Source organism: Balearica regulorum, chromosome 3, assembly GCF_011004875.1.
Source record: "Balearica regulorum gibbericeps isolate bBalReg1 chromosome 3, bBalReg1.pri, whole genome shotgun sequence".
Classification (NCBI taxonomy): Eukaryota; Metazoa; Chordata; class Aves; order Gruiformes; family Gruidae; genus Balearica; species Balearica regulorum.
The window spans coordinates 79,357,923-79,375,279 of record NC_046186.1 but is presented as its reverse complement, the minus strand read 5'-3'; the positions used below and the strand labels follow the sequence as shown (position 1 = coordinate 79,375,279).

The 17,357-nt window shown below is 39.6% G+C and overlaps 1 protein-coding gene across 5 annotated transcripts in view; it reads right to left on the bottom strand.

The window, feature by feature from the left end:
• SMOC2 (SPARC related modular calcium binding 2) overlaps positions 1 to 17,357 on the bottom strand; it is a 149,371-nt gene that overhangs the window by 29,472 nt on the left and 102,542 nt on the right. For all 5 annotated transcript variants that reach the window (XM_075748621.1, XM_075748622.1, XM_075748625.1 and 2 more), the window contains one exon: positions 13,074 to 13,156. In XM_075748621.1, coding sequence (XP_075604736.1) covers positions 13,074 to 13,156 — 83 coding nt within the window. The remainder of the gene's footprint in view (positions 1 to 13,073; positions 13,157 to 17,357) is intronic.

The following is a 17,357-nucleotide window of genomic DNA, read 5'->3' as shown; positions in this document are numbered from 1 at the left end:
TACTACAAGGTTTTTGCTTTTTCCATTCAGTCATATGAGTTTTTCCTGCCGTCTTTCAGATTGCGAGATGATAATGATTGCAGGCATTCTAGCAGAAAACACTGAGTTTATTCTGCATGAATCTTCCCCTCTTCTTGTGTTGTTTTTTCTACTCCTCACCCAGGAACTCCAATCCAGTTGCCTCAAGTTATTATGAGATACCTCTCCCATGTCTTCACTATACCAGAAATTATCTCAAGATTTTTTAAATGCATTTCTTGAAGCTTAATAGCTTTAGGAATAGAGCATCAAAGTTTGTTCAATGAGGGCAAATATTTTAATCCCTTTTAGGTTCCAACGTGATCAAAGTTTCACTCTGCTTATGCTAGGATTTTATACTGGGCACAGACAATACCTCAGTATCTATAGTCATGTACTTACAAGCAGCTGTTTTAAAAGGGTCTGAGGTATTTTCTTTGTAAACTTCAGACTACTTTTAAAAGACAGTAAGTATTCTGATTTCCTTAATACTCACATATCTGCAGAACCCTTGCTAAAAGAAACAAAGCTGTTTAACATGCACCGTTTTGCACCTTCTTTCAAATTTCTTGATTAGGCTAATCTCTGCATCAAAACATTTCACATAAAATCATTTCCTTCTTCATTTTTTGGTATTAGAAAAAGAGAATAAAGATAAAAGGAGAGTAAATATAACGTTCGGTAGAAAGGAAGGGCTCTCAGCTCTCAGTTCTAGAGCATCTCTGTTTATCCCCAGGGACGACTCAATGCTATGTGCTTTTGAACAGCTGAAGGCTGACCAACAGAAATCTCTTGAAGTACAGAGTATTAGTCCATGCACAGACGCTCAGGGCTTGTCATCAGTAAGCAGGGCTGGGCAGTCTACATGAAGTGCTAGTTTAAGGAGAATGAAATTTAAGATTTCATTAGACTAAATTGGTTTCAGGGAGCCATTAGTCATTCCTCTCCACCTCCCCCTGACCTCATATCCACAGTGTGGGTAATATTCCAAATACTTAAGTGAGATAAAGGAGTATCTGAAAAAATGCCATTTTTCAAACAGATGCTTTCATACCCTACTAGTATTGTCAAACTTATTTCCCTGCTAAAAGCACTTCAGAGTGGAACAGTGCAAGAAAAAACATTTCCACATGATCCAGTCTCAGCTGAATACCATTGACCACAGGAGAGACAAAGCCAGGCTGTATCTCACCGCTTGTGGAATATCACAGCTGTTCATTTTCATGATCTGCTCAGGTAAGGTGGGAATTATGTCATTTAACTTGAGTTATCAAAATATATTGAACCACTGGTATTTGCCATACTTGCTCTCTCTACAGTCAACGGAGACAGGCTCTTCCAGAAAGAGATTCAGTCTAAACCAGATACCAATGAGACACAGAGACATAATTTTAGCAGAAGAATCTGAACTCATGGAATGTTTATATATCAAAATCTCTATTCTACCTTTGGATATTACAAAAATGAGCATTTGATTTAATTGGTAAGAATGAATGCTTCACTTAGTTTATTACTTAAGAAAGAAAACAAATATTTTTTATGCATGTGTATTTTTGTGTATATATATATGCATGTGTATATATATACATTCACTCCAAAATAACTCTTTTCCCTAGTAAAGATGGAAGAAAAGGGTTCGTCTTTATCAGAATCAATGGCAAAATCATCAAGTGCAGGCGGCAGCATTTTTCTACATATTTACACCCCCGATGGGATAACCATCATGAAGGTCAGTGGAACTTTTCTGTGCACTTGGATTTAGGAAAGGCTTTTCTGGGGGAAAGCATTCTCTGACTTAATCATTCTTTGGCCCAGAAGACAAAAAAACGCAATCAGAAACTCATTTGGAGAGTGCTGGTGCAGAGACAGTGACTGTACAGCTGCCGGGTGACAACCTCCTGGGAAGCCAGCCAGACACAGGAGGACATTCTCCCTTTCTGGGCATGTGTCCCCTGGAGGTGTTCCACTGCAGGCACTTTCTCAGCTCCCACTGAGAGCAGGACCCAATGGCAAAGAGCAGCACAGCAGGCAACACTGCTCTACTTAACAAGGGATTTGGCTGGAAAGGGAGGACAGCAACAAGTGAGGTGAGAAACAGAATTTATATTCTTTGGCATAGCCTCCAGCGTTTCTTTTAATGCTGAGAAGCAAATGAAGTCAGTGTTTATTAGTCCTAATGTAGCCCTTTAAAATAAACATAAAATTATAGGTTAATATTAAATAGAGCAATGAATGAAATGCTATTGCTGAGCCAGTAGCATCACCTTTAATTAGCCAAATTTTCTCTTTCACTAGCTGTGACAGCTGTGTCTTTCACTGGTGCTTTATAGTAGCTCACATGCTTTATGTGGATTTTTTTTTTTACACAAATTCACACATAACTGGAAGCTACAGCAGCTCTTAAGTTATTTGAGCATTTTTTTTTTGTTTCAGATATTACTGTTTCTGCTTTAGTTTGGGGGAAAATATTGTTTTGTTAAGAAATTACTACAAGTTGAGGCAAAAATAAAGCAATATGAAGAAGTGTGACCAGACCATTAGTAATTAAAGACAGGATGGGGAGATGGACAGAAGAGGGTATGAAGGAAATAAATGTGATCTGCAGAGCCTTGAAAAATAACTTACAGGCCTTCCTTCCTCTAGAGCAAAACTGCCTGCTGGGAGACTACAATATAATCATGTCACCAGACAATAGGGTAATAATATTGAAGCTACTAAATCCAAAATTCCAAACAAACTGTTGTAGGTTAAAGAGACAGAGTCCTCTTTGGAGGTTCAGCTGCTCTGAAGCCATTGTAGTGGCCTCAGGAAACACAGGACGTGCTGCTGCGGACCTCCTTCTTTATACAGAGGTTTGACCAGTAGACCTATGTAACTGTGAGAATCATAGAATCATAGAATCTTTAAGGTTGGAAAAGACCTCTAAGATCATCAAGTCCAACCGTCATCCCAACACCACCATGTCTACTAAACCATGTCCCGAAGTGCCACATCTACACGGTTTTTGAACACCTCCAGGGATGGTGGCTCAGAAGTCACTCAGAAGTACTGCCTTAGCCCAACGTCCTCCCCAGGCCATCACTACTCAATACTCAAACAACCTCTTGTGTTACAGAGTGGGCACCCTAACTGAGCCAGTGCTTGCAATACCAGCCTGCACCCTGCGTGCACCCACCTCTTCCCAACCACCAAACGCGCTGGCATGGCATCAACCTTACTGCACTGCGGGCACGCAGATCTCCTCTTCAACACCCACATCTTTGCACGGTCAGCATCCCCCATGGCCACTGTCTCAAGCTGCCAGCACAGGATAATTGTGGTGGACTGTAACATGTGGAAAGGGCCCTTCACCGAGCTGTCACTAACCTATATGAAGCCTATGGTATGGGGAAGGCATCCAGCTGCTCAGGATAGCAGACGGCTGGAAAATCAGGCTTCCTCCTGCAGGCCCGTACATTAGAGAAGATAACTGCTGCTTTGGAAGGGGAAGCAGCCATTCCCTGCTTCTCCCAGCATGACAGGGCTGAGGAGGAGCAAGCTTGGCCCTCCAGCATTCCTCTGCAACTCGCTGTTGAGCCTCACCTCTCCTGTCCTCCCTGCAGGCCCCCTCCTGGATCCTTGCTACACAGCTATTCAGTTCTGCCGTCACTGACGTGAAGGCTTTGCACCAACATTTCCTGGTCGTAGTTCAAACACTTAACCAGGCAGGTCTGCTCTGTATAGAGCCTTCTTGCCAAGTATCTCTTGGTAAATAAAGCAGTATAGGGCTCAGGACAATAGTTACAGGCTCATTCAAAACAGCCAGCAACTTCAAATAGTTGTTTGACAACTCAGAGCTTAAAGATTCAACAGCAGAAAGGGATATTTTAAATATTAGCTCATGCAGCCAAAAAGCTAGTTACATCATAAAAATATAATCCTTTTAAATCACAGCTCAGTGGAGAAAGTTACATGCCAATTGACCTAATAATTTGAATCTCATGGGAAGGCAGGCATATGTATATAATCTATATTATGACCAGAAATACTCAATTACTTAATTGATACTTTTAAAAACAAGCAAAGTTTTAGTCACTCAAATGTTAAAAATATGTAGTAAGGTAAAATTATTTTCTTCTCAGTGCTGGTACTGAACTCCACAGAGAAAGCAAACAATTATGTAAAACTAGAGTAAACAAGATTAGGTAGATGAGTGGTGGTACCTCAGCATTTCAGCTGAGAAACAGTCTGATACCTTATGAAATCTGATGTGCTCATGCTCAAAAGTGGAACAACTGTAAAAGTATAATGGAACACAACTCAGAAGGAAAAGCAGTTAAGCCTCTATCACTTTCTTTTTTTAAAGATGCTTTTGAAGTAAGACAATTTATATGATGGCTGTTTGGCTGTGGGTCTTGCATCATCGTGGTTTGCGCATTTCCAATTATTTCTCTCTAACTTTGGAAAAAGAAAATGCACTGCCAACAACCAAAAGCAAACTGTACTTATCCACACATAATTCGCCCATAACTTAAATCATGAGTTTTGCTCCACAAAATATAAACTGTTCAGGGTCACTGCTGGATTATCCCATCAGAAACACAGTAAATAAACCCATTACAATAGGAAGAAAATTGGGCAGTTAGAATACTTTTGTTTTTCTTAACTAATACAAATGTGAAATAAACAAATGAGTTAAACAGCTCTCATGCATGATTTTCAGGATAAAATATTAACTACTTGAATGCCAAGGTTAAACTAAGCTTATGAAGATCCGTAGGACAAAAGAATAGCTGAGAACAGAGTCACTAGTAGGCTGTGAAATCAGAAAAAAACCCTGTAATTCAACACAACCATATTTAAGGAAGAATTTTAAATGAATTTTTTGTTATTAAGTACGTTGCTTGACTATACAAAGGACACGCATCAAGACATTTCAATTAAGTAATATTTTAACATTCTTAGCTTGACTTAAACTGTAGACCATCGCAGTACCAACACAGTGATCAGCAGAGCTTAGGTCCTGGATGGAAAGCACTGGTTTTTGGGTTGTGGGGAAGAGGGGACAGTGGTCTATACTCTTGTCCAAACTGAGAAATCTAAATCTGTCTCACAGAGGCTGAGCAAAGTTGTCAACTGTTCTAATTCAGATCCTTCTTGTATCACTGAATAAACTCCAGACATCAAAAATGAAAACCTTTCAGATGTTTATTAACTCAGTGCTATCAAAACTGCAAAACACTCATCTTTTTGGAGAAAGGCTCTAGGATCGAAAATTGTAACGAGAAGCATCTGAAGTGAGGCTTTTCAGAGAGCTGCAGGATTGCCAGGAAGGATAAAAACAAGAGTGAAATGCTGATCTTATTTCAGCAGTAGCAATCTACAGTAATTTCAATGCAATCGGTGCATTCTACTGGATTCCAGCTGGGTTAATTGAGATCAACATCTCAGGAAAAGGAAATAATCAGCAGTGAAGAGCTATGCTATTTTGAGAAAATAGAAAAGGGAGACTTTCAGGACTTCTAGTAGATGGACTTACTGAATCTGCAGAGGAAGACGGACCCAAGACAGCTGGTTAGTATTCAAGGATCACCTCCTCCAGTTCAGGAGCAATGCATCCCAACCAAGAGGAAGCAGACAAAAAAACCGGCAGGCCTGCATGGATGAACAAGGAGCTCCTGGACAAACTCACACACAAAAAGGAAGTCTACAGAGGGTGGAAGCAAGGGCAGGTAGCCTGGGAAGAACACAGAGAAACTGTTCGAGCAGCCAGGGATCAGGTTAGGAAAGCTATAGACCTGATAGAATTAAATTTGTCCAGGGACATCAAGGGCAACAAGAAAAGCTTCTATAGGTACGTCAGTGATAAAAGGAAGACTAGGGAAAATGTGGGCCTTCTCCGGAAGGAAATGGGAGACTTGGTTACCCAGGATATGGATATGGAGAAGGCTGAGGTACTCAATGACTTCTTTGCCTCAGTCTTCAGTGACAAGTGCTCTAGCCACACCGCCCAAGTTGCAGAAGGCAAAGGCAGGCACTAGGAAAATGAAGAACCACCCACTGTAGAAGAAGATCAGGTTCAAGACCATCTAAGCAACCTGAAGGCAGACAAGTTCATGGGACCTGGTGAGATGCATCCATGGGTACTGAGGGAACTGGTGAATGAAGCTGCTAAGCCACTATCCATCACATTCAAGAAGTTGTAGCAGTCCGGTGAAGTTCTCACTGACTGGAAAAGGGGAAACAAAATGCCCATTTTTAAAAAGGGAAAAAAGGAGGACATGGGGAACTACAGGCCGGTCAGTCTCACCTCTGTGCCCAGCAAGATCTTGGAGCAGATCCTCCTGGAAGCTACGCTAGGGCACATGGAAAGTATAGAGGTGATTGGTAACAGCCAACATGGCTTCACTAAGGGCAAATCGTGCCTGACAAATTTAGTTGCCTTCTATGATGGGCTTACAGCATTGGTGGATAAGGGAAGAGCAACTGACGTCATCTACCTGGACTTGTGCAAAGCATTTGACACTGCCCGCATGACATCCTTGTGTCTAAATTGGAGAGACATGGACTTGAGGGATGGATCACTTGGTGGATAAGGAATTGGCTGGATGGTTGTGCTTAAAGAGTTGCAGTCAATGACTTGATATTCAAGTGGAGACTAGTGATGAGTGGTGTTCCTCAGAGGTCAGTATTGGAACCGGCGCTGTTTAACATCTTTGTCAGCAACATGGACAGTGGGATCAAGTGCACCCTCAGCAAGTTTGCTGATGACACCAAGCTGTGTGGTGCGGTCAACACACCAGAGGGAAGAGATGCCATCCTGAGGGACCTTGACAGGCTTGAGAGGTTGGTCTGTGCAAACCTCATGAAGTTCAACAAGGCCAAGTGCGAGGTCCTGCACATGGGTCGAGGCAATCCCAAGCACAACTACAGGCTGGGCGGGGAATGGATTGAGAACAGCCCTGAGGAGAAGGACTTGGGGGTGTTGGTGGACAAGAAGCTTAACATGAGCTGGCAATGTGCACTTGTAGCCCAGACAGCCAACCATATCCTGGGCTGCATCAAAAGAAGCGCGACCAGCTGGTTGAGGGAGGTGATTCTCTCCCTCTACTCCTCTCTCGTGAGACTTCTACCTGGAGTACTGTGTCCAGCTCTGGGGCCCGCAACAGAAGAAGGTCATGGAGCTGTTGGAGCAAGTCCAGAGAAGGGCCACGAAGATGATCAGAGTTCCGGAGCACCTCTTCTATGAGAAGGCTCCAGGGAGACCTTACAGCAGCCTTCCTGTACCTGAAGGGGGCCTACAGGGAAGCTGGAGAGGGACTGTTTACAAGGGTATGTAGTGATAGGACAAGGGGTAATGGTTTTAAACTGAAGGAGGGTAGATTTAGATTAGATATAAGGAAGAAATTCTTTACTGTGAGGGTGGTGAGGCACTGGAACAGGCTGCCCAGAGAGGTTGTGGCTGCCCCCTCCCTGGCAGTGTTCAAGGCCAGGTTGGATGGGGCTTTGAGCAACCTGGTCTAGTGGAGGGTGTCCCTGCCTATTGCAAGGGAGTTGGAACTAGATGATCTTTGAGGTCCTTTCCAACCCAAACCATTCTATGATTATTCTATGATTTACCCAAGTCAGTGGACTATATTATTGTTACAGTTTATAAGGCACTGTCCTTTCCAAACTACAGTTTCCCCCCCAAAATTATCCTATTGTATGACAGGAAGTGTCACAAGCATAAGAACTTCAAAAAAACATACTGTACTAAAGAAAAGAGAAACTTATAGAAACCAGAATGAAATGTAAACAAAATTAATGGTCTGATTTAAAGCCACAAAACTATAGAAACCCAGTAAAGTCTGAAAATCCAACTTGACATTGTGTCCCTCTCTCGAGCTCGTGTGCCTTTTACTCATTTGGATTAAAGAATGTTGTGTGAGTAAAATCACATTTCCCATAATAGTTTTCAAAATTTTTCACTTTCTTTTCAAATTTCAGGTCTTGGTAATGAAAATTATACTACAGGAAAACCAGATAAATTCCCGGGTTAAGTAATAAACAAAAATCTTAAACTATATAAAGGATTATCCAAAGTTTATCCAGCCCTCACACACAGTGGAGCCTGAAACAGAGCCTTCTTGCATTCGATGCATACTTTTTAAATAAGAAAAAGATTTGCCCTTGAGACAAATTAGCTGAGTGGTCTGACACTGTCTCAATATACTATCATGTCTTGCTGTCTTACATATCCAAGTCCTTTTCTTCCAGGTTGTTTATAGCACAGGCAAGACTAGCTTTATGAACAGGTAGCTCATCCACAGTCAAAGGCACTGGTCTCCAAAGTGGGGCTTATATACCCCAGTGGGAGGCACAAGACAATCAACTGGAGTGCAGGAAGAAAATTTTGTACTATTAATAAAAATGTTTAAAGTTTTTATTTCAGCTTTATTTTATCCTTTTCAATGTCTATATTTGGGTATGGTTTACAATGTACTTAACATATGAGTACAGTAGTACATCTATATAATTTATAAATAAATATACATCTATTGGGGGTGCATGCTGAATATAATGTTTGATAATACCTTCACCCATAGACCCAGCCTGGAAAAAATACAGTTCCAGGAACTGATACTTCTTCAGCTTGGCTGATTTTGACCTATTACCACTCATGATTTTAGGAAAATGCAGGGACCCTTTACACTTCATTCCATCATAATATAGGTTTAACTTAACTAGCCTTCATGCTATACTCTATACCCTTGAAATGCTCTTGACCAGTTTATGTAGAAATCTGAATTTCTGTTTAACACACCAGTTAATCAAAAGTTTGAAAGAAACCATTCAATACTCTTTGCAGAATATGTCAGTTCATCACAGGGCTTCCATTTTACTGTATAACAGTATAACACAGAGGAGAACAAAAGGTCAAAATACAAACGTTTGAAAACTGACCGTGAGAAAACTAAGAAATCCTTCTGTTTCCTCTGTATGTGACATTCTCTAGGCTCCATTTTGGGTTCATTTTCATTATCTCAGAATAACTAGTTTCTGAGAAGGATCAAAACCACAAGTAACCTCAGAAAAATGCTTTGGCTTTAAAAAAAGGACTAGAAGTCTAATGGGAAGAATTATTATTATATAACTTCCAGCTCAATCTAACAAATACAGGTGGCTTGGATCGTTCTTACAAACATTAGATTAGCCTTCAATTTCATATGCTTTATATTAAGTTACCCTTAGGATATAAGGATATATTCTTAGCTCAGTTTAAATCAGTGGGAATTTTGCCACAGACGCCAAGGGGCCCTTACCTTCTACAATATTGCCTTAACAAGATATCAGTGTTTGCCAAAAACTGCATCTTGATTTATTTGCAAATTATTGCTAAAAATATTTGGCTTAACATGTAATGGGTTCAGATTTTCAGGTGGTATAAATCAGTATAGCTGCAGAACTATGCCAATTTAATCCACCTGAGGATGTACCAGTGGGTTTTATCCTATTTAAGATCATTCACAGTAGTAAAGTTATTGTTTTTAAATCTTCCTGGTTTTACATGGCAGGCAGTCACAGTGGTTTCACCCAGGGCTACTGCATTTTTGTGGGTGTAAGCTGCAAATCAAGCAAACCCATCCTTTCAAAAATGTATTATTCCTTGAAAGTAAGCACACAATTAACCTACATTTTTTTAATTCAATCCTGGCACCACACAGTAATCAGATGCTGTATTTAAATTTACATAACACAAATGCAAACATGTCATTGCAACACTGCTTACAATAGAGAAACTTTGGTTTCAGTGGTTCCTTTCTACTAAAAAGTTGATTTGTATTAGCCATTTGTGCAATTTTACATGTTACTTGTTAACAATTAGCCACACCTGCATAGCATCCTCCTTCAACCTCCTTTTTTCAAAAAAACTATCTAAAGTAAACTCAATTCATTTTTACTTGATGTAGTGTTTGTATGATAAGAGAGAAACTTGCCAGCTGAGGATCTGGACATTTAATAGACTAGTTGAGAGAGAGAAGAGAAAGCCTTAAGAGAGAGAAAGAAAAATAAATACCTTAACACAAGTGCAACTGTCAAGTAACCTCTTCTCCCTGTTACTTCTAAAGGCATGTACTTACTTTATGCTGCTGCAGAGTAGAAGAGAGAGGTTTTTCTAGCTAACTCATAAGTATTTAAGAAATGTTAGGAAATTTTGGTATTTGCCTTATTTTAAAATAATCTAAACCATTTAGAAATCAAAGATTAAGCAATGTGAAAATATGTGAAAGCAAATTTATGTCATATCTATTTATGAAAATTATGAGCTCAGATTGCTGCAGTGGTTTGTTGGACTAAAGCTCACATAATGCAAAATACCATAAAGTAGAAAAAGAAAATCAAAAGACCATTCTCTAACTTAATGAAAATGAATTTATCAGGTAGGAGTTTACAGCATAGAAAGTTCTTGTTAATTGTTTCACTGGCAACGTATCTTCACTTTAGATAAATTATTCCTGTACTGTATAAAAGCACTACCAGTTTGGATAAGAAATAGATGTGTGAAAGCTTAGAACCCTTCACCAGCCCATCCTCCAAGATTCGAGCTAGCAAATGCTTCTTCAAAATTTTTAGCAAAAGGTAGGAGTGACCAGCAAGTGATATCTTTTAGTGCAAAACTTGTTTCTTCAGCTTCTGCTCTGGTACACTCTCTTCCAAGTGCAAGTTCTTTTCACTCAGAAAAAACACACACAAAATCAAGTAATAATCCAAGTCGGTAACTATGCAAGTGCTGTTCAAAATAAATTGTTGAAGATGGCCAACTTTTCATTGGTTTCCATGGAGTAAGGATTGTAAAATATCATAGAATAGTTTGAGTTGAACGAACCTCTAAAGGTCATCTAAGTCCAACCCCCTTGCAATGATCAGGGACATCTTCAACTAGATCAGAGCCCCATCCAGCCTGACCTTGAACATTTCCAGGCATGGGGCATCTACCACCTCTCTGGGTAATCTGTTCCAGTGTTTCACCACTCTCATTGTAAAAAATTTCTTCCTTGTATCTAGTCTGAATCTACCCTCGTTTAGTTTAAAACCATTACCCCTTGTCCTATTGCTACAGGCTCTACTAAAAAATGTGCACCTATCTTTCTTATAAGCCCTCTAAGTATTGAAGGGCTGCAATAAGGTCCAAAATATTTCCCAAATTATCCCTGAAATACTTGCTAACTTCCCTGAAGTTACAACAGCAGTAAGTAACTTCTGTAAGACAGTACTGACTGATAAAATGACAGATAAACATCATCAATCTGACTGTCATCAGAGGTGTATGTACCACATATCTGAGGATTTAAGTGGCATATGCAGTTCTAGCTGAACTCTGCCAGCAGCTAAATAGCGAAACTGCAAGTCAGGCATGCTCCATCCATTTTTTTGTGAAGGAAGAGAAATGCAGATAATTTGGTAAGACCTGTGAAATTCATGCTCCAAGGTGAATTTTAGTGTATATCAGCTTTTCATCTCTTAGTAGATATACCTGTTCAGCATCTTAAGTGATAAGCCTTAATATGGAGTACTTCATTCATTCGACTGTCTCCCGCCATCTCGTTCATAAAGCAATCAAGATCTACCTAAAAAAGTAACCAGATTTTTTGCCCCATTACTAGTCCTTTAGAAGGCTGTTGTCTCACTGCTTTAATAGTTGGAAACCACTTTACAGCTCCCAGGTGAAATTCATTCAAGGTAGTTCATATTTATTTTTCTTGTGCCAAAATTGTCACTGAGGAAAGCAGTTTCACTTCCTCATGGTCTCAGAGGAACAATATCACATCCAGACTTCATCTTGTTTGTCTACATGAAGCAAATGCTAGCTGCCTTCTCTCAGAAAGTAGCTGCTTTCCCTGACACATTAGTGCTAGCTAACTTCTCTGTATCCATTTTCCCGAACACAGATGACCGGAATGGTTCTAGATAAAATCCACAAATAATAATAGGGCTATCTAAAATGGCACGAATGTTTCCTTGTCTGCCTTCTCTGTCCTGTTCCTGTCTGTCTGTCCCATCATACGTAGCTAGATATGGTTTTGGGTCACACACCATTTTTACAGCCACAATAATTGGATGGCTTACAGTTAATCCTATGATTGACTTCTTTCTATGTAGAACACAACACATAATTATATGTGGTCTAATAACATATTATTCATATTTCTTACTTTTTTTTTATTATATCTTTTAATTAAATTTGTTTCATGACAGAGAATATTAATGCATGTTTCATTCAATATGCATTTCAACACCAATGGGCATGTTTAGTTCAGAATTATTGTCTAGATGTTTCTCTGGGTAGATAAACTGAAATATTTTTCATGACGCAAAAAAATCTGCCCATGTTATTTGCTTGTTTCTGGTTCTTTACAATAGGTGAAAGTGATTCGTAATTCTCTCATAACATGTGCAATATCACTAAACCTGCTACACCTTGAGTTATTCAAACATATTAAAAGGCCATATAAAAAATGAAGAATGTCTACTGACTTCGGTGTAGCTCAACTATCCAGAGACAGAATCTCTCACACCCTTATAAAAAGTGTGAAAAAAAAATGAAAAATCTAATAAACACTAAGATTTGCTCCTACAGCAAAGAAGAACAAAGTAATATTATTCTGAGATAAACTGACAGGGGTATTCTTGGAAAAAAGTAAGTAGATGGTACATTTTTTAGACTGATTTGAGGATAGAGGCCAATTTCCCATGCATCTTGCTAAAACAAGGATTATGAAGTATGGGCCAAGTTATTCTGGATGTATTTGCTGACTTCTCTGGTACGACAACAGCAAGAAATAATTGCAGTAAGTAAATGTGATTGCCTTTAAACTACTGAGAAAAATGAGCCTTACTTTCTCTGACAACATCCCAAGACCCGTATTTACATACACCGTTTCAAAGTCAAAGACTTGTCAGTGGCAAATCAATATAGCGATATCTAAAAGATACATTGTTTTGATATAGGGTAAGAAATTGCTTTCTAATTTATTGCAGTGAATAAACAAAGCATTGGAATGCATTAAACCAAATTTATCTGTTTCACTGACCTTGAAGCTGGCGTCCTTTGTACAAATCCTTTGTTCTGGTTGGGTGCGCTCTGGCACCATTATCACACTTAGGTTGTTCATACCTAAAGAACAAGTAGGGAGAGAATAAAAAAGCCAAGGTTAATTTGATTTAGAACTAATTTATTTCCAATTTTGTACTCCAAATTAAACTTGTACCTTCTTTTATTCATGGAATAAGCTTTGTTTTCATTCAGAAGGGGCAATGCAAATTCATCTGCCTATTTTACACTTACCTCAAAGAAGACAGCATATCTTTATTCTCCTGTGGTTGATACCAAACTAAAAAATTATTACATATTCCAAAGCCCATTCTACAGGGAGGAAAACTGAGGAAGAGGAAAACTGTGGGGAATTGCTATAATGTAATACACAATAAAAAATAATTAAGAAAAAACCCACTAAAAATACAAAACCAAAGTCAGGCTCTCCTCCCACTTACCAAATCAAAAAGCCATAAACAATATGACAAATTCTGCAAATCTGACACGGTATTCATGTTGGGAAACACCAGAGAAGCAATTTCAAAATCACGGTATGGCAAGTACTGTAGTGAGTTGCTGCTGCAGCTCTAAAGCCATATGCTACCGTATGCTCTCAAAAAAAAAGTTAGTTCACATAAGAAGGGCTAGCCACGAACGGCTAACATTTTGAACAAGAGTGAAGAACTGATAGGGTTTCTAGAAGGAAGGGAATTGGGCTGGAACAGCTTGAAATGGATTGGGAAAAAGACTGAATCTCCACCTGCTACTGGCATATTCTGGTTCCTCTATGCTTTCCAAGTTTACTTAAAGCCACTTTGTTAGTCCAGCTGGTAAGAAGAAACTCTGTGCTATGTGTACTTCTAAGAAACATTGACTTATGCAACACCACTAGCAACATCTTTTATGCAAGGCTGGGAGGCATGGGAGCATCTGCTGCTGAATCTGTTCTTTTTTCTTACAGTGCCACTATTGATGCATGGTGGTTTTTCACTCAGCTTGACAGAATCTCTTTCTGAGAAATGTTACTTTCTCATTCTCCTAAAGTAGCTTGAAGTTGCAGAATTTAGTGTGCAGCATTTCAGAGAAAGTTTCAATTCCCAGTTAAAATCAGTTAGTAATATGACTCGTGTCCACATACATGTGTTGCACATACATACCTGTTCATTGAATCCAGGTTATTTCATATTTTATGTAACTGCTCTTCTTTCTTTGAAATTCTCCTATTCTAGAGTTTACTGAGTAGCATACTAAAATGTCCAATTAAAATATATTAATCCAAATTTTTGGAACAAAATATTTGTTTTAAAAGTGTCCTGGGTCCAGGCCAGGTTGCCCCTAAGAACCATACCTAAGTATACTTTAATTACCAGGCAGAATGGGGGGAAAAAAAAAAAAAATCAACTTTTTTTCCTTTGAGCACTTAATTTATTTCCACATCATCTAATGAAACTGCCCACTGGCCCATCCAATTCTGGCTGCTGCAAGAAGGTACAGTGTTGTTTCATGGACATGGGAGAGCTACAGGCACTTTTTTCCCATAAATAACGGCAGGAATAGAAGCTGCTTTGATAGCATGGGTTGGATTCAGATACCTGATGGATGACCACTTCAATCAGCCAAGAAAAGAGTGAAAGGGAAATCTCTAAGCAACACTCACTAATGCAGTATCTGGCAACCAGCCTGGTCCCCAATTAATCTGATACCTGACTCTTCTACCCTCGTCCTCTTCTGTTACTGTTACGGCTCTGTGCCTCCACTTTCTTTTCTGGTCTCTACTCTTTTACCTTTTTGGCTTATATTTTTGCCAAATACACATGTAGTTCACCATATACAAACTAAATCTACTCAAGCCTGATAGGTGATAAAATGCTATCATATGAAAAGTGCATGCTTAAAGTCTTTAAAGCAACTGAAGAAAGATGAAATGAATCGTTAGAAATTTACCGCACGGGTACAGCCATGCTACAAACTAATAAGAAAAACACACTTGCTGCAGTTTTCATGGGGAAAGAGTGGGAAAGAGATAGCATGTCAGAATGGAGCACTGTCAAGTTAAAAATAATGTAGTCAAAAGACATCCCAAGTTACGCTTTTGAATTTTAAAAGGGAAAGAATCCCTAGCAGTGAAGGTATATCTAGAGTCGTCAAGAGCTTATGAAGGCTGTTTTATACCTCTGAGCAGCCTGCTGGAAGGCACTGAGATTTACTGAGGTGTACAGAGCAGTGGAGGATGGAGAGTTTCACAAGAATTCTAGTGTGGGCAGCCTCATGAAGCAGCTGATATATGGGGTTTTTTTAAGTTTGAAGAATCTTGTGCAAGTGGATTGGGCATTACTTTGCCCATGATCCTAGTTGCTACAAAGTCACATGTGAGAACACAGAATTATAGCCCTGCTGAGCAAAAAGGCTGAGCATCACGCTGCGTTGTCGAGGAGGCATCAGTAGCCAGCTGGCAAGGACCATACCGATAGACTTTCAGGGGAATGGTTTTAGACCCTTTAAATGCATTACCTCCTTCAAGTCAAATGGATCTTTCCTCAAGGCTTTCATAAAAGCTAGCTTTATACCACAACTTTGCATATTTCTTGTAAGTTTTACTGTCTTAAATGTCCTAGAGTGGTGCTTCACTCACGTATCTTTATTTTAACTCTAGAATTATATATTTTTTCTAGAATACCCTCGCTGACAAATGAATTATCTTTGCTTCAGATGACAGGGAATTAGAAGGTCAATGAGTATTAATAACTTCCCTTCATTTTGAAGGTCTAATTTAATGGGACTACTATTTATTGTTGTATTCGTAGCCTGATGATATGACAAGTTTAATCCTCACGAATGTATTCAAAACAAACAACATGCAAAATGCTAAGCTGTTCTGGTGACAGCTCCCCAGATCCTTCTATCCTTTCACTGTTGTTCCCTAGTGATTAGATCCAGATTTGCAGAACAGAGATTCCAGGATGCAATGCATCCATCTTGCTACCAGGACTCCTAACATTGTCATTGCCCACAGCAGAGTTTTAACAGCTACCCTTCTAATTTGTATTTTGCAGTGGAAAACTAGAAGATAGCATACACCATTTTGCATGAGCACCTGGTTCTTTATGAAAGATTCACATGTTCACCCTTTCCATTCTATAAAAATAATTACAAAAAGACAACTGCATATTTCTCATCATATTCTGATCCCTTTTTTACTTCCCTCTGCTAGGGAAAAAAAGTTTAATTTCATCAACATAGAAAAAAAAATAATAAAAAATAAATAATTAATGGGATTCCAGCCCACCTAAATCTTTCCGAGAAATGAGGCCTAGACACTCCTCTTAAACTCCAGGCAGTAATCCCACCTGCTTGTTTACCAGGACTGTAGATTCCTAAATACACTAGTCATTCTTTATTTAGTATGAAACTCCTAAAATTGAGTACTCCACTTACCCATCTGTGCTCAGAAATGTTCTCTCTGAGGATATTATGAAATATTACTTCATCAGAGCTCCATTGACGACTCCTCATAAGTCCAGCAAAGCTGAACAAATTAGAAATGGTCAAGACCACAGCAGCTGACCTTTTGAGTACTAGGCATTAGGCAGAGCACTCATCGAGCAAAAGTAAGACTTGTGTCTAAATCATACACATGAGATCGAATCCAACTTGCCAGCCTTCCAACTTTGGAGACAGGCAGCACAGTGAAAACATTCCCTGCCACCTCTTCTCCAGCAGCTGAGTTACTGGGTAGTTGCAGAACACAAAAGGCTGGCAGCCCAAACAGGAAAAGAAGATGACAGAGACTGATTCTAGATCCATAGGTGATTCACCAAGGTATCGGGAAGACTTAGAATTCCAGTTGGTGTGCCAGCAGAAGCCAAATCATATGCACCGCATGCACAGTACAAATATGAATAAGAGAGCTGGTTGAATTTCAAGGATCACCACCTGCAGTTTCATGACCGAAACTTACACACACATCAGCAGCAAAAAGACTAGGGAAAATGTGGGCCTGCTGCTGGGTGGGACAGGGGACCTTGTGGTGAAGGACATGGAGAAGGCAGTAATACTCAATGCCGCCTTCTCCTCTGTCTTTACATGTAAAACCACTCTTTAGGAATCGCATGTCCCTGAGACCACTAGTAAAGTCTGGAGCAAGGACTACTAACCCTCGGTGGAGGAGGATCAAGTCAGGGATCGTTTGAACAAACAATCCATGGGACTTCATGGGATGCATCTACAAGTGCTGAGGGAGCTGGCTGATGTCATTGTGAGGCCACTCTCAATTATATTTGGT